The 25,366-nt window shown below is 42.7% G+C and overlaps 1 protein-coding gene across 12 annotated transcripts in view; it reads left to right on the top strand.

The window, feature by feature from the left end:
- The window catches only part of GGACT (gamma-glutamylamine cyclotransferase), a 47,446-nt gene that overhangs the window by 14,229 nt on the left and 7,851 nt on the right, over nucleotides 1–25,366 (top strand). For 5 of the 12 annotated variants that reach the window (XM_078432182.2, XM_078432185.2, XM_078432190.2 and 2 more), the window contains exons 3-4: nucleotides 21,562–21,613; nucleotides 22,529–22,666. The exons of 1 other annotated variant lie outside the window; for it this stretch is intronic. In XM_078432182.2, the coding sequence (XP_078288308.2) occupies nucleotides 22,543–22,666 (124 nt within the window). In that variant the 5' untranslated portion in view covers nucleotides 21,562–21,613; nucleotides 22,529–22,542. Of the gene's footprint in view, nucleotides 1–2,788; nucleotides 3,626–17,976; nucleotides 18,093–21,561; nucleotides 21,614–22,528; nucleotides 22,667–25,366 lie in introns of those variants that run through there. 6 more of the 12 variants (XM_060636757.3, XM_078432216.2, XM_078432211.2 and 3 more) reach the window with 6 other exon arrangements.

The following is a 25,366-nucleotide window of genomic DNA, read 5'->3' on the forward strand; positions in this document are numbered from 1 at the left end:
CTCACACATGTTCTCCACCCACACTGTTATTTGGTAGTGAAATGACACATGAAGGTTGCTTGGGTTTGAGGGCGGGCTGAGGGCAGGCTGAACTGTACCAGGCTCTACAGTTCTAGCGGATCCCTCTTGGAGGTCAACGCTGTGATCTTTACTGAGGACATCTGAAGGATGGCTTCTCCTTCCTGACATCTCCCCTTTGTTTGAAGTTTGACCTGAACATCAACCAGTTACTTTAAAGAGTGATGTTTCCACAGAGATTTTGGACTTTGTATTTCAGGTGTGTCGTCAGCAAGCCAACGTAAACAAGATTACCTGCACATTGGGGAAGTAGATGTGCATAAGTAGTGGGCACAGGGTCATAGGATTGGGGAGGGGGAGGTAGACAGGCCATCACTTGTGAAACCCTGTATGTGGAGAAAAAGTATTTCAGGTTTACTTCACTCTAGTCTTTTCCTAGCATCATTATGTTCAAAGTTAAAACAAGCATAGAGACCATCCATTAACCCCGAGTGATTCCTGGGAATGCAGCCGTCTGGGAGAGTAGTAAAGTCATGCTTCTGGAAGGTGTGAACTGGGACCCTGCTTCCCTCCCCCATGAAGGGCTGGCTGCCACCACCCTGGGGCACACCCAGCACAGAGCCTGTATAGCCCTGTACTGTGTTATGCTGCTGACACCAGGTGTTGAAAGTTAAAAATGGAATTTATTCCACATGTTTAAAATGGTTATTCCTGTTGCTTAATACTTGCACTTAAGGCTGACCTTGAATCATAAGTGAGTGAAAACATGATGCTCTTAGAAAATTTGTATTCAGTAATAGTGTTTGGGAAACAGTCTCATAGTTACATAAAATGATGGAGCAATTGAAAGGGCTAATGTGTATTAAACTTGGAAAAGACCACCTTTTAGTTATCTTGAGATCTTTTTATATCATCTTTACTTTTATGTATTTTGTTTTCCTTTTTGTGTAACTTGGACACTTGAAGCATTTTATTTTTTAAAAGATACAGGTTTCTATACATGTGAAATCTTTAATATTTGGAAAATTTGTTTTTCTGGTTAATTGGAACTTTCCATATAGCTGAAGGTTAAGCAAAAATCTTTTCTAGAAAATCTTGTGAATCAGTGTTTTTATAGTGTACAAAAAATAATGAAGCCTCTTTAACCCAAAGGTTAGTAATTCTACAGTAGCATCAGCATAAAACTGAAGGACCTTACAGTAGGCAAGATATGGAAACAACCTAAGTGTCAACAGATGATAAAGTGTGTATAATATTCCATTACAAATGGAATTATATAGGGGCGCCTGGGTGGCTCAGTCTGTTGAGTGTCCAACTTTGGCTCAGGTCATGATCTCACAGTCTGTGAGTTCGAGCCCCGCGTCGGGCTCTGTGCTGACAGCTCAGAGCCTGGAGCCTGTTTCAGATTCTGGGTCTCCCTCTCTCTCTGACCCTCCTCCGTTCATGCTCTGTCTCTCTCTGTCTCAAAAATAAACGTTAAAAAAAAAAAACAAATGGAATTATATATATATATAACATAATGGAATTTTATGTATGTACTATCATTCATATTATGTATACTATATTCATATCATATGTATATTATTCAACCATAAAAAAAAAAGGAAATCCTGATATTTGCAACAACATGGATGAACCTAGGGATGTTATGCTAAGTGAAATAAGCCAAGCACAGAATGATCAATACTGTATAGTATCACTTATATGTGGACTCTGAAAGTGTTGAACTCATAGAAGCAGAGAGTAGAATGATGGTTGCCAAGGTCTGGGGGGAGAGGGGAATGGAAGGTGGTGGTCAGAGGACACAGAATTCCAGCCGTGATATCAATACACTCTAGGGAGCTAACGTGCAGCATGGTGACTATCATTATACTGTATCGTATTCTTAAAATTTGCTAAGAGACTAGATCATATTTTCACCACACACACACACGCACGCACACACACACACACACACACGATAACTGAGGTGACAGATGTGGTAATTAGCTTGATGGTGGTAGTCATTTCACAATGAGTACATGTATCAAATCATCACATTGTACACCTTAAATATACACAATTTTAATTTGCCAATTATACTTCAGTAAAGCTGGGGGCAAAAACCCTGAAAGACCTTTCCCTTAAATGGGAAAGACTCACTGGGAAATAAATGGTTTCCCTAAAGATTAATCACTAGAGAGCTTTCAGAAATGTTGTATTTTATTATAAATACAGGTTCCTGTTCCCGACTTCAGACATGCTACATTAAACTCTCCAGGGAAGGGGCCCAGGAACAGATACGTTGAAACTTCCCATGTTTTGGGAGCTCAGCCGAGTCCACTTTGCAGACCCCAGACTCCTCTTGTCCATCCTCTGAAAGCAAGCCCAGTCCTGGGCTGCTGGCAGCCCCACCTTCCTACCTGGGGACCCAGGTCCCACCCATCTCCCCGCAGGGAATGCCTCCCCTCCCACTCTCCTCCTGTCACTCTCAGGATGACCTTTGCCCTCCTCTCAGGGTCAGTTCACGTCCAAATCACAAGCAGAATTCCTCTGTCCGTTTCTGTTCTTCATTACCCTCTGTACCAGCACTTTCACTTGGTCACTCAACACATTGTATTCCAATAGTGTATTATTTGTGTATCTCTTTAAAGATTTTTTTTTAATTTAAGAGTTTTTTATTTAGGTGAAATTCACATAATATAAAATTCACTGTTTTTAAAGTGAAGAATTCAGGGACATTTCAGCACTATCATAACAATGTACGACCACCTCTGTGTAGTTCCAGAACATTTTCATCAACCTGAAAAGAAAACTCCTTGTATGCTCGGCAGTCACTTCTCACTGCCCTCAGCCCCTGGCAACCACCAATCTGCTTTCCTGGTCTGTGGATTTGCCCATCCTGGTGTTCCATATCATGGAATCAAACAACGTGTGACCTCATGTCTGGCTTCCATCACTCAGGATGTTTTCCGGCTTCATCCATGTTGTATCGTAGATTACATTATCATTTGAGTTGTTTGACAGGAGTTTGCTAGGGTGGCTGTAACAACATTTCACAGACTAGGGGCTTAAACAACAGAGAGCATGGAGGCTACAAGTCCAGATCAGGCTTGGTGTCTCCTGGGCTGGCAGACGGCCGCCTTCTCCTAGTGCACTCACATGGCCTTTCCTCTGTGCTCAAGTGTCCCTGGTGTCTGTGTGTCCAGTTTTCCCCTTTTTATAGGGACACCAGTCACACTGGATTAAGGCTCTGAAGACCTCATTTTAACTCAATGACCTGGTTAAAGCACTGTCTCCAAATAGGGTCACGTTCTGAGGTGCTGGGGGTTTAGGGTTTTAACATATGAATTTGGCTGCGGGTTGGGGCAGGTACAGATTCAGCCCATAACAGTCAGTAGATCTTGTTCACTACTTCGTTTTCATACCACTGTCCACTGTAGAGTTCTCTGAGCACATGCCCCACCTTTCTTCTGGACTTTGAGCTTGAGGGCATAGCTCACATTTGTGTCCTCACAGCCGGCTGGTGTCAGCCAGCCCTGGGTGGATGCCCAGTGCCACTGTCCAGACCCAGCGCAGCAAGTGGCCACTTCTCAGGCCCGTATCCTCTTTGCGTTCTCTATCCGCAGTAAGTACACAACACTGGTGTGTCTAGTGAACTAATGATCCTTGCAACTCCTGTTGTCAGAGGAGGCAGCTTTAAACGAAGTATCAGCTTGGAAACTGTTGTCATTTCTTTCTTTCTGATCAAAACAGGCAAAAGAAATTGGCTAATTGAGAATTCCCAGGACCAGGCAAAAATACTCATTAATTTTCTCCACACATTATGGGGAACAAGTTAAAATGTGTCACCTGTCCTTCAGAAATTTAGTAAGAGCGAAAATAACTGAAATGTAGGGCAGAATGTGACTGGGGCACTAAGATACAAGCAGAGAAGGCTTTGGGACAGATGCAGGGTCTGGGCTGAGATTTTAGGGCTGGGTTGGATTTGAGCAGGAAGGTGTAAGTGTGGTCCAGGTAGCAGTAAAAGGTTAGGATTTGGGGGACGCTAAGCTGGGGAGGGTTTTGGGGAGCAGCAGCAGGGCAGCAAGCTAGAGTTACAGGGTAGGGATGCAAACAGCTAGATGGGACACATGGTGTCTGGACCCCGAACCCTGTCAGGACACAGCCTGCAGCCCTTGAGCTTGGCCTCAGGAAGCTCGGTACGGCTCAGGGGTGAAGGCAGGGGCTAGAGCTCCTGAAAGGAGAGTAATGATCTGGATTGTAGCTGTTTGAAGGTGGGTAAGGGCAGAGGCTGTGGACAGGAGGGTGGCATGCGGCTGCTTTGAGGGGACAGACTTGGAATTGATGCCGGTCAAGGAGAGAGTTGGGAGAAGATCCACCTTGGAGAGGAAAACAGGGAGTCCAGTTTGAGTTAGACTGGATACTGGGGCTGGCACACAGGCAGTGTGCCTGTCCCAGTGGGCTCAGTGGGGGCTGAGGGAAGTGAGCTCATCAGGTGGAGGCCAGAGGGGAAGGTGGATCTCACATCCACACTGCCTGAGTCTGCGTGGGCTGCTGTGACAAAGCACCGCAGACTTAGACAGCAGAAGTCTCTTCCTCATGGTTCTGGAAGACGAAAGTCCAAGATCCAGACGTGGTGGGGTTGGTTTCTCCTGAGGCCTCTGTCCTTGGTTTATGACTCATTTGTGATATGCAGGCAAGTTTGCTCTCATTTGCGGGCAGTGAGATGGTTATTTAAAGAGAATTTCCTGTTTATTTGACAAAGATCCAGATAATAATGTGAAGTAAATCCTGTTTACACCTTGATTTGTTTGCTGAAAATGTGTAGTAGTAAAAATGAAGTAACTGGAAAAAACAAAACACTTCTCCCTGTGTCCTCACTTGGTCTCTCCTCTGTGCCTGTACGTGTTGATGTCCAAATCTCTTCTTACAAGGACACCAGTCAGACTGGATTAGGGCCCCCCCCTAACGACCTCATTTTAATTTAATCACCTCTTTAAAGGGCCTGTCTCCAAATACAGTCACATTCTGAGGTCCTAGAGACTAGGACTTCAACATATGAATTGGGCGGGGGCGGCGCACAGTTCAGGCTGTAATAGCACATATGATTTATCCAAGTAAGGTTATGTAAACTACCCGTGCAATTCAAGATAAATAACCATTTACTTCTGCTTTATTTTTCAGTGTGTCATGGGGCCAGGGCAGGGAATAGGAGCACTTTTTTCTAGGTAGTTAAGAGCCTGAACTCCAGAGTCAGACCAGCTGGATCCAGATCCCAGCTCTGCTACTTACTAGCTATTTGACTTTGGTCAAGTCAACACTTTTTACTTACACCCTCTGTTTCCACTTCTTCAGGGGTAAGATGGAAATAAAGTTGCCTACTTCATAGGTTTCTGTGATGATTAAATCAGTTCAGATATGTAAAGTGCTTAAAAGTATACCTGAATCTTTGTAAGTTCTGTGTTATGTGCCTGCCGTGATTATTATTCACACCAGATTTGGAGAGGATGGTGATTATGCAAGGAAGTGTTGCTTTTCTTCCAAAACTAAAGTGTATTTGTGAGAATAAAAATCAAGATGTCACCTCCCCTGAACTTAGCTGAATAGAACACCTAGAGTATTTGCTGTCAAGTGTGTGCAACTGGAGGACCACACGGGTGGTGGGCAGGGCTTGTCATTTTATGGAAAAGTTATTTTACAGTGCTTCTGTGTGCATCCAGTAACTCGAACATTATGGAAGAGCCAGTGAGGTGGGCAAGACGGAAGTTTCCTCCCTGTGAGGCTAAGTGAGGTCCCCCAGGGGCTGCCCCCAATCCAGTCCTTTTGAGTCCCACTATGTCACACAGCCCGGAAGAGGACCCCAGGCAGTAAACCTGTTTCCAGTATTTTCTCAGAGCAGGGAGACTATGGAGAGTGATCTCTTGGGCAGAACTAATATTTTTCTATTTGTTTATTTCATTCAAAATAACACTGCTATGGTTTGAATGTTTGTGTGCCCCCCAAATTCATCTGTTGAAATCTAAACCTCCAATGTGATGCTATTTGGATGTAGGGCTTTTTGGAGGTGATTCGGTTGTGAAAGTGGAGCCCCCTGATGGAATTAGTGTACTTACAAAGAGACCCCAGAGAACTCCCTTGGCCCTCCTGTCGTGTGAGACCTCAGTGAGAAGATGCCATCCTTGAGCCAGAACGCGGGCCCTCACCAGACACTGAATCTGCCAAGTGCCTTGATCTCGGACTTTTTAGCCTCCAGAACTGTGAGAAGCAAGTGTGTGTTGTTTATTAATCATTCAGTCCATGGTAGTTTTGTTACAGCAACCCAGACTGACTCCAATTGGTTGGGTACACACACACCTGAGGCTCTGTGCTGGGTGCTTTACCTGGGTTATCTTGGGGGATGCCTACCATACCTCTGTGAAGTGCTGCTGTGTGATTGGACAGAGAAGGAAACTGAGGGCCACAGGTTTGGTCATTTGCCAGTGTCACTGCCCAGGCTTGTCTGGTCCCGAAGCCAGTCCCCCCACAGGGCAGCACTTCTGCCCTCTCAGGCCCGGGGTCAAGTATGAAAAGCACCTCTGGGCAGCAGCATAGCTAAGTTCTAAGGGAATATTTATTGCACAGATTTGCTTTTGTTTTGAAGGTAGCAAAAGGGAACCCACTTGGAGAATGCTTGGCCTTTAAAAATCACATTTTGAAATAGGTCCCGTGTTTCAGGAGAGCCCTCATTGCTAACACAACCTCTAAAATGGGTCAGAAATGGAAGTAATGGAGCAAAAGGTGGGTCTTACCTCTCACTAACACTCAGGAATAAGCAACTCTCCTGGGCAGTTGGTAACTAATACGGAAATTTTGCTCATATGAGAAAATGAGAACCAAAAAGAAATATAAAACAAAGTTCAGGGAAGTTGAGATAATTAATGGTGAGCTCAAGGAAGTTTAGATCTAATGGTGAGTTAATAAGAAATGTAACTTGAAATACTGAAACAAAGTTTAAAATGTTCCTCCAGGAATTTTAATGTTTACGAGACAGGTGAGTGCAGCCAAGAGCTTACCTATGGGTGCAGAGTCAAAAGTTAGGGAGAAAAAAGGTGTTTCTTGGGACTGGGTAGATGAGACAGTGTGTGAGTGGTGGGTGCTCTGGGGGCATGTGCATGTGATGAAATGATCCCCCACAATCACCAGCCCTGGAGGTGGGGGTGGGGGTACAGCATGTGCTGTCGGAGACATTCTGGACAGCAAAGATTTCTCCCACACGTACGTCAGTCTTTTTGGGTCACGTGCCCTAATGCTTTAGAGAAGAGCTGCACTGTATTTTTTAGGACACTGTGTCCCAGGAACACACACATACACACAGAACTCATACAAGAGTCTGGGAGAACAAAGATAGATTATGTGAAGAAATGGAACTATCTATAACAAAAAAAACCCAGGCAAGTCACAGGCATCTAATGAGGGCAGGTGATGATGGCAGAGATATGGGTCCTTAACTGAGAGGATCACTAGGTGAAAATAGTAGAAACAGGCATTGTGCCTGAGGCCAAACCTGGTGCTCCACATCCTTATTAAATCTTCTTACGGGCCTGGCTGAGGAAGGGTTTTCACTCACCCAGGAAATGGGTAATCCTGGTGTCCTGGTGGGGCTAGAACTTGAACCCAGGGCAATTCCATCTTGTTTCCAGATGGAGACTTGAGTTAAGCTCCCCTGGGTAAAAGCTAAGAAACGAGAATGTAAAGAGACTTATCAGCGATCTTCATTGAAATTGAGGCAGAGGAATGGATAAATCAGTTTGGCAAAGATAAGGCCTAAAATTTATGGAATCCTAACATACTGCAAAAAAGCAAGTACAGGGGTGCCTGGCTGGCTCAATCAGTGGAGCATGCGACTCTTCATCTCGGGGTTCTGAGTTGTAGAGATTACTTAAAAATAAAAAAATCTTTAAAAAAAAAGCAAGTACAATCAGAGTGGATAAAGGGGACTTTGTACAAATACTGATGTTTGGCAGGCCTTTAAAAAATAAGTTGGCTTTATTGATTTATATGAGATGAAATTCACCTATTTAATATTTGAAGTTCAGTAATTTTTTTTCAGTTCAGTGAATTTTTACAAATGTATATACTCATGTGCTCCCCACTATAAGCAGATACAGAATATTTTCATGAACCCAGAAGGTTGCCTCATGCCCCTGTGCAGTCCATTTCCTCTATTCTCCCAGCCGGAGCAGCCACTGCTGTTTTCTGCCCCTCTGATTTGTGTTTTCCAAAATGTCAGTGGACACTCATCATATGGCATGTAGCCTTTTGCATCTGGCTTCTTTCACTTGGCATATACATTTGAGATTTATCTGTATTATTACATCTATACTCCTCAAATTGTCTATGCATTCTCAGGTTGATGGACATTTGGGTTATTTCCAGCTGTTGCCTACTATGAATAGAACTGCTGTAGACATTCATATATAGGTCTTCATGCAGGATATGAAATTATTCATCTTGAGTATATTCCCAAGAGTGAGATTGCTAGGTTGTATGATAAACATATCTTTAATTTTTTAAGATTGTTTTCCAAAGTTGCTGCACTCTTTTCCAAAAGCATCGTATAGTTTCAGTTGCCCTACATCTTTGTCAACACTTGGTATCAGTAGTCTTTTCAATTTTACCCATTCTATGATAGTATCTTACTATAGTTTTTATTTGCATTTCTCTAATGATTAATGACATTAAGCATCTTTTCATGTGCTTATGAGATTCATATGTCAGGAGAGCGTTTAAATCTTTTGCCCAGTTTTAATTGGGCTGTTTTTCTTCTTCCTGATTTTTAAGAGTTCTCTGTATATTCTGGATATAAGTAATTTATCAAATATATCCAGGCATACCTTGTTTTATTGCACATCACTTCATTGCACTTTGCAGATAATTAGGTGTTTTTTTGTTTTTTGTGTGGTTTTTTGTTTTTACAAATTGAATGTTCGTGGCAACCCTGTTCCAAGCAAGTCTACAGTTGCTATTTTTCCAATAGCAGTTGCTCACTTCATGTCTCTGTGTCACATTTTGGTAATTATTGCAATATTTTAATCTTTTCTATTAATATTAAACAGCTGAATCTTGAACAATGGAGGGGGCTAGGGACACCAGCCCCCCTACAAATAGCCCAAAGTATGCATGTAACTTGGACTCCCCAAAAACTTAACTACTAATAGCTTACTGTTGACCAGAAGACTTATTGATAACAAACAGGTGATTAACACATATTTTATATATTATATGTATTACATACTGTATTCTTGCGACAAAGTAAGCTAAAGAAAAAATGTTATTAAGAAAATCATAAAGAAGAGAAAAAGCATTTACAGTACTGTATTTCTCAAAAAGAATTCAATTATAAATGGACCCACAGAGTTCACACCTGTGTTCAAGGGAGAACTGTATTTGTTATCTGTGATCAGTGGTTACAACTTGCTGAAAGCTCAGGCGGTTAGCATTTTTTTAGTAATAAAGTATTTTTTAAATTAACATGTGTACAGTTTTTTAGACATAATGCTGTTGCACACTTAATATAAAGCATAGTGTAAACATAACTTTTATATGCACTGGAAAACCAGAAAATTCATTTGACTTGCTTTATTGCAATATTTGCTATATTGCAGTTATCTGGAACCATACCCGCAGTATCTCCAAGGTCTATCTGTGTGTGTTTTGGAGATGTTTTTCCCAGTCTGAGTTTGCCCTTCCATTTAATCATCAGAGCCTTTTGAGAGCAGGTTTTGATTCTGATGAAGTCCATCTTATCCATGTTCTCTGTTTATTTGTACTTTTTGTGTCCTATCAAAAGCTTTTCTTCTAGAATTGTTACTCTTACAGTTTGCACACATTTTAAGTATATGGAATGAGAGGAGTTCTTTTTTTTTTTTTTTAATATGGATATCCTGTTTTCCAGTACCTTTTGTTTTAAAGACTGTCCGTTCTTGAATTACCTTGGTACCTTTATCTACTTCTAGACTCTCTATTCTGTTCAACTGATTTTTTTAACCAGTTATTTTTATTGAGATAGAATTCACATACCATAAAATTCACCATATCAAAGTGCATATAATTCAGTGGTTTTTAGTATATTAACAAGGTTGTACAACCATCACTACTGTCTAATTCTATAACATTCCCATTACTACAGAAAGAAATTCCATTGATATTTTTTCCAGCTTTGTTGATATAATTGGCATATAAGTTTAAGCATACAGTGTGTTGATCTGATACATTTATTTGTTTTAATGTTTATTATTGAGATAGCATGCATGCATACATGCGAGTAAGGGGAGGGGTAAAGAGAGGGGGAGACAGATCTGAAGCAGGCTCTGAGCTGACAGTAGAGAGCCCCATGTGGGGCTTGAACTTACGAACCATGAGATCATGACCTGAGCTGAAGCTGAACAACTGACTGAGCCACCCTGGTGCCCCAATCTGATACATTTATATATTGCAATATGATTACCACCATAGTACCAGCTTACATCTCTATCATGTCACATGTTGTTAATTTCTTTTTTTTTAAGTTTTACTTATTTTTACATGTTTATTTATTTTGAGAGGAAGCGCACACGAGGAGGGGGAGAAGCAGAGAGAGGAGAGAGAGAGAATCCCAAGCAGGCTCCACACTGTCAGCACAGAGCCCTATGTGGGGCTCGATCTCACAAACTGCAAGATCATGACCTGAGCCTAATTCAAGAGTCAGACACTTAACCGACTAAGCCACCCAGGCTAATTTTTATTTAAGTAATCTCTAACCCATGAGGGGCTCAAACCCATGACCCCGAGATCAAGAGTTGCATGCTCTACTGACTGAGCCAGCCAAGCATCCCTATTATTTCTTTTTTGTGGTGACATTTAAGATCTCTCCTGTCAAATATATAATATAGTACTGTTAACTGTATTCACAGTGCTGTGCATTAGATCCCAAGAATGTATTCATCTTCTAACTGGAAGTTTGTACCCTTTGATCAACATCTCCCCATTTCACCCAGCCCCAGCACCTGGTAATTGCCATTCTACTCTGTTTCTACAAGTTTGGCTTTCTGTCTTTCTCTGACGTTCATTTAATATGCCCTCAAGGTTGATCCATGTTGTTGCATACAGCAGGGTTTCCTTCTTTTTCATGGATGAGTAGTATTCCATATGTTACATGCACATACAATCTTTTTTATCCATTCATCTGTTGACAGACATTTAGGTTGTTTCTGTATCTTGGCTGTTGCAATTAGTGCGGTGACACGGGAGTGCAGATATCTCTTTGTATATATACCTGTGAGTGGGATTACTGGATCATATAGTAGTTCTGTTTTTAATTTTTCTGTGACCTCATATGATCTACCATACTGTTTTCCATAGCAGCTGTACCAATTTACATTCCCACCAACAGTGCAGAAGGGTTGCCTTTTTTCTAGCCCTTGCCAACCTTTGTTACCTCATCTTTTTGGTGATAGTCATTCTGACAGGTATGAGGTGATACCTCATTGTAGTTTTTTTCTAATGTTTATTTATTTAGAGAGAGCACATGAGCTGGAAAGGGGCAGAGAGAGAGAGAGAAAATCCCAAGCAGGCTCCATACTGTCAATGTAGAGCACAAGAGTCAGATGCTTAACCAACTGAGCCACCCAGGTGCCCCTCACTGTGGTTTTTATTTGCATTTTCCCGATGTTGAGCACCTTTTTATGTACCTATTGGCCCTTTGTATGTCTTTGGGAAAATGTCTATTCAGTTCCTCTGCCCCTTTTTTAATCAGATTGTTTGTTTTTGTTGTTGTTGTTACTGAGTTGTAGGCGTTTTTTTTTTTTAAATATATTTTGGATATTAACCCTTTATCAGATATATGGTTTGCGAGTATTGTGTCCCATTCCATAGGTTGCCTTTTCATTGCTAATTGTTTCTTTTGCTGTAGAGAACCTTTTTAGTTTGATGTAGTCTCACAGATTTTTGTTTTTGTTGCTTTTGCTTTTGGTGTCATATCTGAAAAATTGTTGACAAGACCAATGTCCAGGAGCTTTTCCCCTGTATTTTCTTGTGAGAATTTAAGTTTCGGGTCTTAATTTAATCTCTAATCCATTTCAAGTTAATTTTTGAAGTGGTGTAAGGTAAGTATTCAATTGTATTTTTCTGCATGTGGCTGTTCAGTTTTCCTGACTCTATTTATTGAAGAGACTGTCCTTTTCCCGTTTTGTATTCTTGGTTCCATGTATAATATTAGTTGACTGTATACGCTGGGGTTTATTTCTGGACTGTCAATTCTGTTCCATTGTCAATGTGTCTATGTTTATGCCACTACCATACTGTTTTAATTACTGTAGCTTTGTAGTACAGTTTTAAATCATGAAGTGTGATGTCTCCAGCTTTGTTTTACTTTCTCAGGACTGCTTTGTCTATTTAGGGTCTTTTGTGGTCCTGTACAAGTTTTAGGATTGTCTTTTATATTTCTGTCAAAAATGCCATTGAGATTTTGATAGAGATTGCATTGAACCTATATATAGCTTTGGGTAATATGGACATTGTAACAATATTAATTCTTCCAATCCATGAATATGGACTATCTTCCCATTTGTTCATGTCTTCAATTATTTTTAATCAAAGTCTTACAGTTTTCAGTGCACTGATCCCTCACCTCCTTGGTTGAATTTATTCCTAGGAATTTTATTCTTTTTGGTGCTTTTGTGACTGGGATTGTTTCCTTAGTTCTTTTTCAGATATTTTGTCATTATTATATAGAATACAATTGATTTCTTTGTGTTGATTTTGTATTCTGCAGCTTAACTAAATTTGTTAATTAGCTCTAACAGTTTTTTGGAAGACTCTCTAGAATTTTCTATATACAAGAATGTATAGTTTTCATACAAAGACAGTCTTACTTCTTCCTTTCCAGCATAGATGCCTTTTATGTCTTCATCTAGCCTGACTGCTCTGGCCAGGACTTCTAGTAGTATGTTGAATAAGACTGGTGAGAGTGGGCATCCTTGTCTTTTTCCTAATCTTAGAGGAAAAGCTTTAAGCTTTTCACTATTATGTTGTCAGCTGTGGGTTTGTCATATATAAACTTTATTATGATGAGGTATGTTCCTTCTGTACCTAGTTTGTTGAGAGTTTCTATCGTGAAAGGATGTTGTGCTTTTGTCAAATGCTTTTTCTGCATCTATCGAGATGATCGTATGATTTTATCTTTCATTCTATTAATGTCATATTTGTCATATTTGTTGACTTGTGTGTGTTGAACCATCTTTGCATCCAGGGATAAATCCCACTTGATTATGGTATATGATCCTTTTAATGTGCTGTTGAGTTTGGTTTGCTAATATTTTGTTAAGAATTTTTGCATCTGTATTCATCCAGAATATGAGTCTGTAGTCTTCTTGTGGTGTTGTTATTTGGCTTTGGTATCAGGTTAATGCTGGACTTGTAAAATAAGTTTGGGAGTATTCCCATCTCTTCAAGTTTCTGGCTGAGTTTGAGAAGGATTGGCATTAAGGTGGAATTCAGTGAAACCATGTGGTCCTGGGCTTTTCTTTGTTGGGAGGTTTTTGATCACTGACTTGGTGTCCTTCCTTGTTAATAGTCCGTTCATATATTCTGTTTCTCCGCCGATCTATCTTAATAAGTTGTATGTTTCTAGGAATCTATCAGTTTTTTGTAGTTGTCCAATTTGTTGGCAGATAATTATTCATAGGGGTCTCCTGTGGTCCTATGTATTCCTGTGGTATCAACTGTAATGCCTCCTCTTTTTATTCTGATTTTATGTACTTGAGTCTTCTCTCTTTTTTTCTTAGTCTAGCTAAAGTTTTGTCAATTTTATCTTAAAATAAACAGCTCTTAGTTTCATTGATGTTTTCTATTTTTCTGGCCTCTATTTATTTCTGCCCTGATCTTTGTTATTCCTTCCTTCTGCAAACTTTAGGCTTAATTTATTCTTCTTTTCCTCCTTCCTGGAAGTCTGTCCTCTACTCTGTTACTATATGTGTTTTAAAAATGTAAAATGCAATTTTATGAAAGTATAACACATCAGAAAAGTGTGGAAATCATATAGCATGATAGGAATCATAATAGGAACACACCGTGTAAACAGCACCCAAATCAAGTGTGCTCATGTCTTTCCTTGGCAGTAACCACTGCCTGACATCTAGCAGCAGAGGTCAGTCTGGCTATTATTCATGTTCTTATAAATACAGTCATACGGTATGTGCTGTTTCTGCCTGACTTCTGTCACTCAGCATTGCTTGTGAGATTCATCCATGTTGTTACATGTAGTTGTCCATTCATTCTCACTGCTGTGGAGTTTTCCACAGTATACCACACTTTATTAGCCTGTTTTAATTACTGTTGAGGGACATTTGGGTAGTATCTGCATTTGAGTTATTATAAATAGTGCTGATCAGAATATGTCAAGCAGTCTTCCACTGGGGTTGCACTAGATAATTTTTTAAAACACAAATCTTACCATGTCACCTCTCAGGCTTAATACCCTTAGTTACCCCATCACATAGGGCTGAGAGTTAGGTCTCTAGTGACCTGGACCCAGCCTCCCTCCTCTGTCTCTTCCCCTATAGTCCTGGCCTCACACTCATGCCCTGACCCCCAGGCATGCCCAGGCTGTCCTCCTGCTCAAACCACCCATTTGTCCCCTAGCCATCCCCTGACTTGTGTCCACCTCTTTCCTGTTTCTCTTCAAAGACTCTGCTGTTCAGATAGTCATTCTCCTTTGGGACCTGTGATGCCCTGCTTCCCCAGGCATGTCTCATTGGCCTCCCCACAGTGTGTCTTATAATCATCTTTTAATGTAAATCTCAGGTGTTTAGTACCTGGGAAAGAGGTACAGTCCACCTTGTCTGCATTGGTCTTGCTCTCACTATGAGACAGGGACCTGCTCTCTAAAGAACTGTCTTTATTCCAAGATTGGAACAGTAGGAGGGAGAGAGAAATTCCTTAACTTAAAAATAGTTGAAATCTTTGTTATAGTGATAGAATGCCAAATTTGCATGAATTTTGAAGGATCAGCTCCTTTGGGCAACTGTGGCCTGGTGGTGTCCTTCCCTCCTTGGGAAGCTGGGGGATGATGCAGAGAGAGGTGGCTCTTTCTGGAGCTCCCCTTCCTCGCCCTCCCCTGCTGCCTCTGTACCATGTCACACTGGACAGCAGAGCCCAGGGGTCCTGGCTGTGGGCACCCACTCAAAGGACTGGTAGAGAGTTGCACAGCTACTTTAAGTAGGGGGCTTCAAGTGGGACTGTCTTTAACCTTTAGTTTGTAGTTTGTGAAGCATCACCTTGGGGGGCGGGGCGGATTGCTTTGTCATTTGGGGGAAACTCCTGAGATACCAGATGACATCTGTTACTACCAGCTCTGGCTGGAGTGGGGAGACGGTTTTTCCTCCTGCTGACCACAGGCTGGTTGGTCCCAGGATAGAGGAGGGTGGAGAGGAGAGACACCTTATTTTCTTCTCTTTGTGTTTATACATACAACATGGCTTTTTGTTTGTTTTTCAGTAAGAAAGTCTTTTGGGCAAGGAAAATGACAAAGCTCCTATAAACAAAAAACTAAAATCCTTGGGCTATTTGATTAGGAAAATGAGCAAACCCATGGTATCTTCCCTGAGTACTTCTGTTTATCATGATTGAAAGAACATTTATAAACCTAAAAAAATATATCCAGTAATGGAAAAACAAAGCTATTGTTCTGTTGTTTTGAAATAAGTTTGAAAAAGTGTTTAAACTAAATATAGCAGTATCTGTTCTTTGATAACCACAAAATAGTAACAACAGAGTTTTACATTCTAACTGGATTTTGCTCTTCCCAGGAACAGACTCTATGTTGGCTTTTAAGTGGTTTTTAAAAGCCAAGTTAGACCAGATTGGCTTTTTAGTAATATTTTGAGTCCTGGGATCCATCCGCGAACACTAGCGAGGCCAAAGTGTCATGGACCCTGAGGAAGAATGGTGTGTTCAGCCTCAACGCTACTGACTTCTGTCAGCTGGTCCTAGTGATAATGTAGCTTTTAACGTGGGATTGAAAAAAACATTGGTGGGGATTTTGTACATGAAAGGATTGGATTCAGTTCAGTGCATTCAGTTCCCTTGAAACCCAACACATTTTTCTAGTAGTTTTGGACCCAAAGAGTTCTGGCTGCCATCAGCAAACAGTGACCAGCTGCGTGTTTAGGCCCCACAGGAATGTGAGTAAATGGATCCACTTTACGTGAAGTATTTAAAAGTATGTTCAGTAACATAGCCTTCATTTCCTCCCCACTTCTTTCTTATAATTCAGTTTTTGCTGCCCTCTCAACTGTTTTAATTGAGTTGAACTGAGGGAATGAGAAAAGCCCGGGAAGGATTTGAATGCTTTGGGGACAGGTAATTAATCAAAACCCGCATTAGGCTTAATATTCTGTGCTTTTCTTTTTAAGAAAGCTTATTTCTTTTTAAGAACTGTTTAAAAACGGAGATCCGTGTGTCACATGTGCACCGGGGGCGGTCCTCCTGGTGCTCCAGCAGGCAGTTACCTTCCCTCTAGGTCTGCATTCCTCCCCCTCGCCTACCTGACTTCCTGTGGGTAGCCAGCACCTTTGCAGAGAATTTAGACAGGATTTAACAATATTCTCAGCAAAGGTAATTCTGAAGGTAGATCTGTTTGTTACCAGAAGAATTAGGTCCTGAATTCCAGAGCCCACTGGGAACGGAGTTCGGCTCATTGCTGATTCACTGTGGGCTGGCAGTGCCAACTGGCAGGGGAGCATGGGGCCGGGAGCACTGGACACACCAGTGGGTGGGAGCCACGTGTGCTGGTGGTTTCCAAGTGATGCTCAGGGCCACTTTGGTGGTCTAGGTCTTGCTCTGGAGCTTTGCAGTTGTATCTGCTGGTCATCTTCCAGAGTCCTTTCGCTAATTCAGTTCTGTCCCATGTCATTCAGAGAGGCCTGTGATCTGCCCCCTGTGGATCCCGGGTCCCAGGGCAGCCGAGCCCAGGGTGCCCACACCCCCCACTGCCACCCGCTGTGGCCTTGCCTCATGTGGCTGGGTGAAACAGGCCCCTCTGACAGTCAGCAGGGGCTTGGCTTTGACCTCTGATTTCCCAGCTCTCTGTCCAGTGCTCCTTCTGGGAGGCTTGTTTCTGTAAAGCCATGAAATACTATATTAAGTAGAGGGAGTGAGGGCTCAGACCTAGCCAGGAACCCTCACCTGCATTCGTAGCAAGTTTATTCACTTTTGGGTAGGCCTGACTTCTAAAGCGTTATCTTAGAGTTGTTTAAACAGGTGTATGTTCTCTTCTTTCTAGAATAGTTTGTTAGCACACTACCTAAAAAAGCATGGCTTTGTATGACATTTTGTAATAGTTCTGTGTTGCTTCTGACTCACATGTAAGTTGCACTTCCAAGCTTCCCATTCTCACCTAGGAAAGCAGATCAGTTGAATAAAAACCATTTTGTTACTACAGACTTAAAATGTTTCTGAAAAAACCTTTCAGTAGTACACTAAAGGATAGTCCTTCCCCTTCTCTCTGCTGCTTGTGGGCCTGAGTTGTCATGGAGGAAAAACAAAGACCTTTGGGGGGATACGAGATGCAAGTTACCTGCCTCTAACCAGACCCACTGGCCCCTTTGCCCTGCCCTGTAGACAGACACTGGGTTGGGACACGGTACAGATTCTTGGCTCTTTCTCTTGACCCGAGGGCTTGTGCCAGGCGGCATGAACATACCTTGAGCAGCTGCCAGCATGTCGGGGAAGAGCTCCACTCTTCTCTAGCAGGCTTGCAGATATACTCTAACAGGCAGATCATTTGCTGTGTTTCTTAGTAGCCAAGTGTGGGAACCTCCGCTCAGTCAGCAACAGTGGACGGGCCCTGGGTGGGCAAGGATAGCTGGTGGGGCCTGAGTCTGAATCCCAGCAGCTGATTCACTGCTCCCTCAGCCCCAGCTCCTAGGGCTGCTTCACCTTCCGGGAAGAAGTCTTCCGGCCTTGTACTGCATGTTGGGTTCCAGAAAGTGACTAAGGGAGGCCACCACAAATCCTAAATAAAAGACAGGAAGTGTTTGCTGTTGACTGGGGATTGTGGAACATGTTGAACTCAGGTAAGAATATAAACTGATAATCATATAGACTGAGAGGCTGGCAAACTGTGTTCCTTCTGTGATCTCATTTCATCTTTTTCTTTACTTCAGTTTTCTTTGAGATATAATGTATACACAAGAAAATTTACACATTAAGTACGTAGGTGGATGATTCTGACAAACATATACCTGCCTTCCTACATTCAAAGCAAGTTCTGCTTGGAATGGAGTTTTGCTTCTCCCAGCTGACCTGGTCATAGACATACCATGTTACTTGTGCCCACTGAGTCTCACAGAGTCCCATGCTCCTGTCCCCGAGACTGTGCTCCTGGGGCACCAAGAATGCTGTGTGCCAGTGGGGCTGCGTGGATCTTCTCTGTTCGCTAGCGCTCCCTCAGACTTAAGTTCAAAGATAAAATTATTAGGAATTCCAGGATGGTGGCAGCCTCCGAGTGCTGATTCCATGGTGCCTGGCACCCCGCAGGTCTCCGTAGACACCTGTGGCTGCCTTCTGGGTGAGGATATCAAGGGAGCCCGGTGTGGAGCGGTGGCCCAAGCCACCAGCTGCCTGGGCCCTCTGGAGGCCAGAGGCAGTGAGAGAAATGCCTCCTCCCAGAGCTGGGCGAGAGCCTTCGGAGGGCAGGACAGGTGAAGGCAGACACAGCTGCTCTGTCGGCTATAACTGGGCACCTTGTGTAAGTCACTCTGCCTCGGTTTCCCCATCTGTAAAATGGGGAGAAGCTAGAGAGTAAGGAGCTCTCCCATTGAATGTTAACTTGAGAATGTAAAATGAAGCATTTAGCACAGGGCCAGGCACGGAGTAAATGCTGTGAACTCTTGATGGCCAGCCTTATTCATACTGTCCCCTCTGAGCCACAGGTGGGCTCTTTGTGAGGACTCTCAGCACCTTCTTCTGGGCATCTCACCGGCTGATGGTACCCAGTGCTCTTCCCACCACCTCCAGCTGGCGGGGCCAGGCCTTTCCAGACCTTTCTGTGCCTCCGGCCAGGAGGCAGCAGCACTGCCACCCTGGCCGTGCCTGGTGTTTGTGGCTGTGGCCCTGGCAGCCCTGGCCGGGCCACTGTCCAGCCTGTTTCCAGAGAGGCCTTTCCCTGACTTGGCATTTGGGGACTTTACAGCTGTTCTTCCCAGACTTTTGAGTGGGCCCAAGGATGTGAGGGCATGGTCACGTCCCCCTCGTTGGTCACTCTGTGTTTAAAGATGGTAAAATAATTGCCTTAAAAGTGGTATGGCATTCAAAATTTTATTTGTAAAAATGTCTGGTATGGCCAAAGAGTGAAAACGCATGGAATGGTTGCTGAGGCAGCATTCAGAGGAACCCGTGTGGCATCAGGGACCATAAAGCGCCTGTTTGTTTCATGGACCCATGAAGGGTCAGAGTTGGAGGGGACAGCTGTGAGTGGAGACCCTCGCTTCTTGATTTCAAAGGCACCGCTGTTTCACCGGCACTGCTCGGTTAATGTAAGAAAGGTGTTTTGCCATCAACGTTTCCGGGGTATTCGGTGGGGTTGGCGCGGGGTCGGCCGGGCAGGAAGCCCTTGTCGTTGCTGGAAAGAAACTAGCAAGCAGGAGAGTGACAGCATCAAAGCACCCACAGGATGCGGCCGGAGCCCTCCCTGGCGCGTCGCCCACGAGCCACTCAGAGGGGAGAGTGACGTGACCTTCCAGCGCTTGGTGCTCCAGGCCGAGCTCCAGCTTAAAGTTCAAGGCATTTTGTTTTTTCACCTGTTTCCTACAGTTCTGAGAAACTTCTAAAGAATTAATGTGTAACTGTATCAGACACTCAGGGGTTTTCTCAAGGGAAAATAATGTTACAGTCGGGGGAGAAGCAGCCACTTGACTGAGATGCCAGAGTTTTCTATAAAATAAAAACCCTCCTTAGAGCAGGCGCGCACAGCACATGCGCTTCTTACCGAGATCCGGCCACACTTGGTGACACCTGCTAAGGGCGGCTGGTGGCCACGGAAGGACTAGGGTGGCAGCTGGCTTTGCTGAAGTGGGTCCTCATTTGTGACAGGGTGGCCGGGGTCTGCGGGAGCCAATGCTGAAGCGGCTTCATACGGCGGGAGAAGATGGGAGAAGACAGGCCCGACAACCGCATACTTCTCTGGGGCAGGCATTTCTGGAAACAGTGCAGTGCCAAGAGGCAGGGCCGGCTCCTAGGTGCTGAGTTTTGTGCCACCCAAATCCCGCCACTTCACCCACCTTCTCGAACCCTCTTAATTTGACACCAGGCAGTGAACAGTGTTAGCGGCTTGATGAATTATCCAAGAAAACATACAGATTTACTAACGTTTCCCCATTTCATTACATTTTAATCCATGCGGGATGAATATTTTATGGAGGTGCCTTTACTTAAAGGTTGTTTTCATGTTAGAAGCTGGTGCCCATTGAAGTCCCTTTGCCGGTAAGTTTGAGAACAGTTCACCGTTAGCCCTTTGCCTCACCTGGTACGTGTGTTTCTAAATGTGGTCTCAGCCTTTGCGATAGCTGCCGTTTGTAAACTAGCACAATAAACTCTTACTGCAACCCTGCCTTTTACACTCTTACCACCAGGTGGCTAAGAAAAAAATTAAGCAGGAAAAATCCAACAATTATGGGAATGATTCGTAATCACTTTCAATTTCTGCTTCAGCGATGAAATACGAAACTATAGACGGGCTGTGTTTGAAGACTGAAAACTGCTGAGCAAGGGGCAGGCGTTTCCAGCAGCGCCAGGCCAGATGGGCACTTCCACGGGTGGTTTCGTGTTCTGAAATATTGACAATGCTAAAGCAACCAAAATTTGCTGAAGTAGAAGTTTCTGTGCCTGTCCCACCTCCCTACTGACCCCTCACTGTCCACGTCATTCCCAACCAGTTGGTTTGGGACAGGGGTTCAGTTTTGGACTCCTTGACTCCCAAGTGGAGAGTCCTGAGACCTTAGTGCAGCAGTGGCCTCCCACTCAGTCCTGTATACGCTGGTAATGTTGGCAGAGATGGTGCTTCAGGTCATTTAGAATCGGCTCCTGCCACACTGAATAATGTTAGCATCTCGTGTGTCTCTCTCGTTGATATTGTAGGGTAATCCATGTGTGGTGGATGGTGACATAACAGGGTTGAAAAACACTTTTAGACGTCCTCTCATAGACCCCATCTGTTAGCGGAAGGACAGCATCATAACAAACCGTGACCCCCCCGCCCCAGTCCCTGCCATGGCTCTGTGGCATTTAAAGAGGATGGCCGATCTTATCCCACAAATATGAAACCCCACCAGTGTGCCTGCCTGTGGTGCTCAGCCTCCCCTGTGCATTCCAGTTGGCCCTTCAATTCTCTAATTTATTAACTTTGACAAGTAACCTCTTGGTTGTACATGATTTTATTCACAATTTGTTTTTCTGATTCAAAGTGAACATGAGTGCCTTAATCCTCTAATGGGAATTAATTGCTTGTTTCAGTGCTTAACTCTGATCCTTTCTCAATCCCCACAGGGATGAGTTTCTTCCTGAAGGATCTGTGTTTGTTCAAAACACAATCAGAAAGGTAATGATGTTTTTCTTATGAAAGGAGCCAGAAATGCAAAATGTTAATTCTTTTTTTTTCCTCCCCTTACATAAGTAGTAAAGGATACAAGAGATGAAATGTAGACTACTATAATTTGGTCATTCTAGTTAGCTACATTTTTTCCTAGTAAAGAAGTTTAATTTTTATTGCTAGGTTTTCTTTTATGGGAAAAAGCTATCTTCTGTAGAAGAAAGCTACTGGACTGATTTTCCACAGAGTCGAAGTTAACAACCTGTGGCCTAACCATGATCATTTCTATGTAACAGCACCTTCCCAGGGATTCCTGGCTCTGAAAACTCATCAACACCCAACCAGTAATTGATATGGCGTGATTCCCTCTCCCATTTATTATGTAGAATATTAATTTTTATTTTTTTAAGAGGCTTCATTGAGAAGAATATAAGCCAGTAGATATTTTTATAAGATCTTAATGAAGGAGGTAGGGTGGAGAACTTCAGAACATTCATTGGGTTCTGAGGCCGGGCACACAATCAGCAGTCACTAGAGATGGGATGAACCCAGGTTTAAAATAACTTTTCCCAAAGACCCACAGCTGCTGAGTGGTAGAGGTGGGGATTTGATTCAGGCCTGTCATTGTGCCACAGTGCATCTCCTTACACTTACCATGCACTGTGTTCTTAAACGTCCATCTGTAGAACACTGAGGCCACCCTACAAGGGTTCAGCCCACACTGCTGTCTGAGCCCACAGGGCTGGCCAGGCCAGGCCAGGCCATCAGTGTCCTAGAAGAGGCCTACCCTGGGGGGGATACACCACAGTAAAGCAGAGACAGAGCCACTTCTAAAGGTCACTCTTCAGTTTCCTCTGGAAAAGCCCAGATGGCTCACCTAGAGCTGTTCCTAAACTCTTGCATTTTATCCAAAACTCTAACCAGGCTGAAACATAGTAATGTATGAGCCTCAGGAGGTGGCATTCCCTTCTGCTGTGGCAGTGCTGCCTGGTCCCAGCCTGGATGAATCACACGCATATTCTCAGCTAGCCCTGGCTGGGGTTCGGAGAGGATCTGGTGCATGTACGTAGACTTTTTGCTTTTTGCATGTCCTATTGGCTGTGACCCTCATCTCAGCCCTTGGAGACAGGATGAACCTGTCAAAGAAAAGAAAGGAAAACTAAACCCAAAGCTAGCAAAAGGAAGGAAAAAATAAAATTGACAAACTTGTGTCTAGATTTACTAGGAAGAAAAAAAGATATAAATAAAGTCAGAAATGAAAGAGGGAAAAGTACAACCCATTTAGTAGAGATAAAAAGGATTATAAGAGAACTGTGTGCCAACAAATTGAAACCTGGATGAAATGGCTCATGCCTAGAAACATACCCTATCAGGATAAATTGTGATGAAATAGAAAATCAGAGTAACCAAAAAAGAGATTGAATTACTAATCAAAAACCCCTTAACAGAGACCAGAACCAGATGACTTCACTGATGAATTTTACCAAATCTTCCCAAAAATTGAAGAGGAGGGGACACTTTCAAACTCATTCAATGAAACTCATTCAATAAGGGCAGCATTCTAATCTGATACCAAAACCAGATTAATATCCCTGCTGAAGATTGATGCAAAAATTCTAAACAAAATATTAGGAAACAGAATTAAATGGATTATATACCACCACCAAGTGGAGTTTGTCTCAGGAATGCAAGGGTGGTTCAACATAAGAAAATAACCAATGTAATACACGTTAACAGAATGAAGGGGAAAAAGTTGACAAGATTCAATGCCAGTTTGTGGTAAAAACACTTAAACTAGAAACAGAAGGCAACTACCTCAACATAATAAAGGCTGTATATAAAAATCCCCAAACTAACATCATACTCAATGGTGAAAGACTGAAAGGTTTTCCTCTAAGATCAGAAAGCAAGCATCCTTGTCTTGTTCACCACTTCTTTCAGTGTAGTATTATAAGTCCTACCTGAGGGGCGCTTGGGTGGCTCAGTCAGCTGAGCATCTGACTCTTGGTTTCAGCTCAGATTACGATCCCAGGATTGAGCCCTTTGTTGGGCTGAGCGTGGAGTCTGCTTTGGATTGTCTCTCTCTGCCCTTCTCCCCACTTTTAAGCACTCTCTCATTCTCTCTTAAAAAGAAAAAAAAAAAATCCTACCTGAAACAATCAGGCAAGTAAAATGCTTAACAAGGAGGTAAAAGGCTTGTACACTGAAAACTACAATATGTTGCTGAAAGTAATTAAAGACAAATAAATGGAAAGACAGCTCGTGTTCATGGATTGGAAGATTAAATATTGTTAGGATGCTCAGACTACCCAGATCTACCAAATCTATAGATTTAATGCAACTGTCATGAAAATTCCCAAAGGTGACTTTTTGCAGAAATAGAAAAATCCATTCTGAAATTCATGAAGAATACCAGGCTACCCCAAATAAGCAGTGTAATCGTGAACAATAACAAAGTTGGAGGTCTCATACTTCCCGACTTCAAAAAACTTACTGCAGAGCTACAGTAATCAAAACAGTATGGTATGGAAGACGGCAGAGTCTACAAATCAATCCTTGCATGTATAGTTAAGTGATTTTTGATGAGGGTCCCAAGACCAATGGGGAAAGTTCAGTCTTTACAACAGTTGAGAAACTGGATATCCATATGTAAGAGAATAAAGCTGGACCCTTACTTTACATCACATACAAAAATTAACTCAAAATGATCAACAACCTAACAGAAGAGCTAAGGCTATAAAACCCTTAGGAGAAAACATTGGGCAAAAGTTTGACATTCCATTTGGTAGTGATTTCTTGGATAGGACACCAAAAATGGTAAAAAAAAAAAAAAAAAAAAAAAAAAAAGTAAAAATAGGGGCGCCTGGGTGGCTCAGTCGGCTAAGCGTCCGACTTCGCTCAGGTCATGATCTCGCGGTCCGTGAGTTTGAGCCCCGCGTCGGGCTCTGTGCTGACTGCTCAGAGCCTAGAGCCTGCTTCGGATTTGGTGTTCCCTCTCTCTCTTGCCCCTCCCCCGCTCCTGCTCTCGCTCTCTCTCTCTCTCTCTCTGTGTCTCAAAAACAAAATAAAAAAAAAAACAAAACAAAAAAACGTTCAAAAGCAAAAATACATTGGACAACACCAAAATTCAAAACTGTGCATCAAAGATGCAATCAACAGAATGAAAAGGCACCCCCTATGGAATGGGAGAACATATTTGTAAATCATGCATCTGAGGAAAGGTTAATACCCAGAAGATATACAGAACTAGAACTCAATAGTGAAAAACAACCTGATAAAAAAGTGGGCAAAGCACTTGAATAGACATTCCTCCAAAAAAGATACATGAATGACCAATAAGCACATGAAAAGATGCTAAAACATCACTAATTATGGAAATGCAAATCAAAACCACAGTGAGATACCACCTCACACCAGTTAGGATGACCACTATTAAAAAAAGCATCAGAAAACAATGTAACAAGTGCTGTGGAGAAATTGGAGGCCTTGTGCACTGTAGGTAGGAATGCAAAATGGTACAGCTGCTAATAGAATACTATATGGAGGTTCTTCAGAAAATTAAACATAGAATAACCATATGATCTAGCAATCCTATGTGAGTGGCTGCATTATTCACAATAGCCAAGAAGTGGAAGCAACCTAAATGTCTTTTGGTGGATGAATGAACAAATATGGTGTATGCATATGATGGAGTATTATTCGGCCTTAAATAGGAAAGAAATTCTGACATGTGCTGCAACACGGATGAACCTTGAGGACATT

The sequence above is a fragment of the Panthera onca genome, chromosome A1 (assembly GCF_046562875.1).
Source record: "Panthera onca isolate mPanOnc1 chromosome A1, mPanOnc1 haplotype 2, whole genome shotgun sequence".
NCBI lineage: Eukaryota > Metazoa > Chordata > Mammalia > Carnivora > Felidae > Panthera > Panthera onca.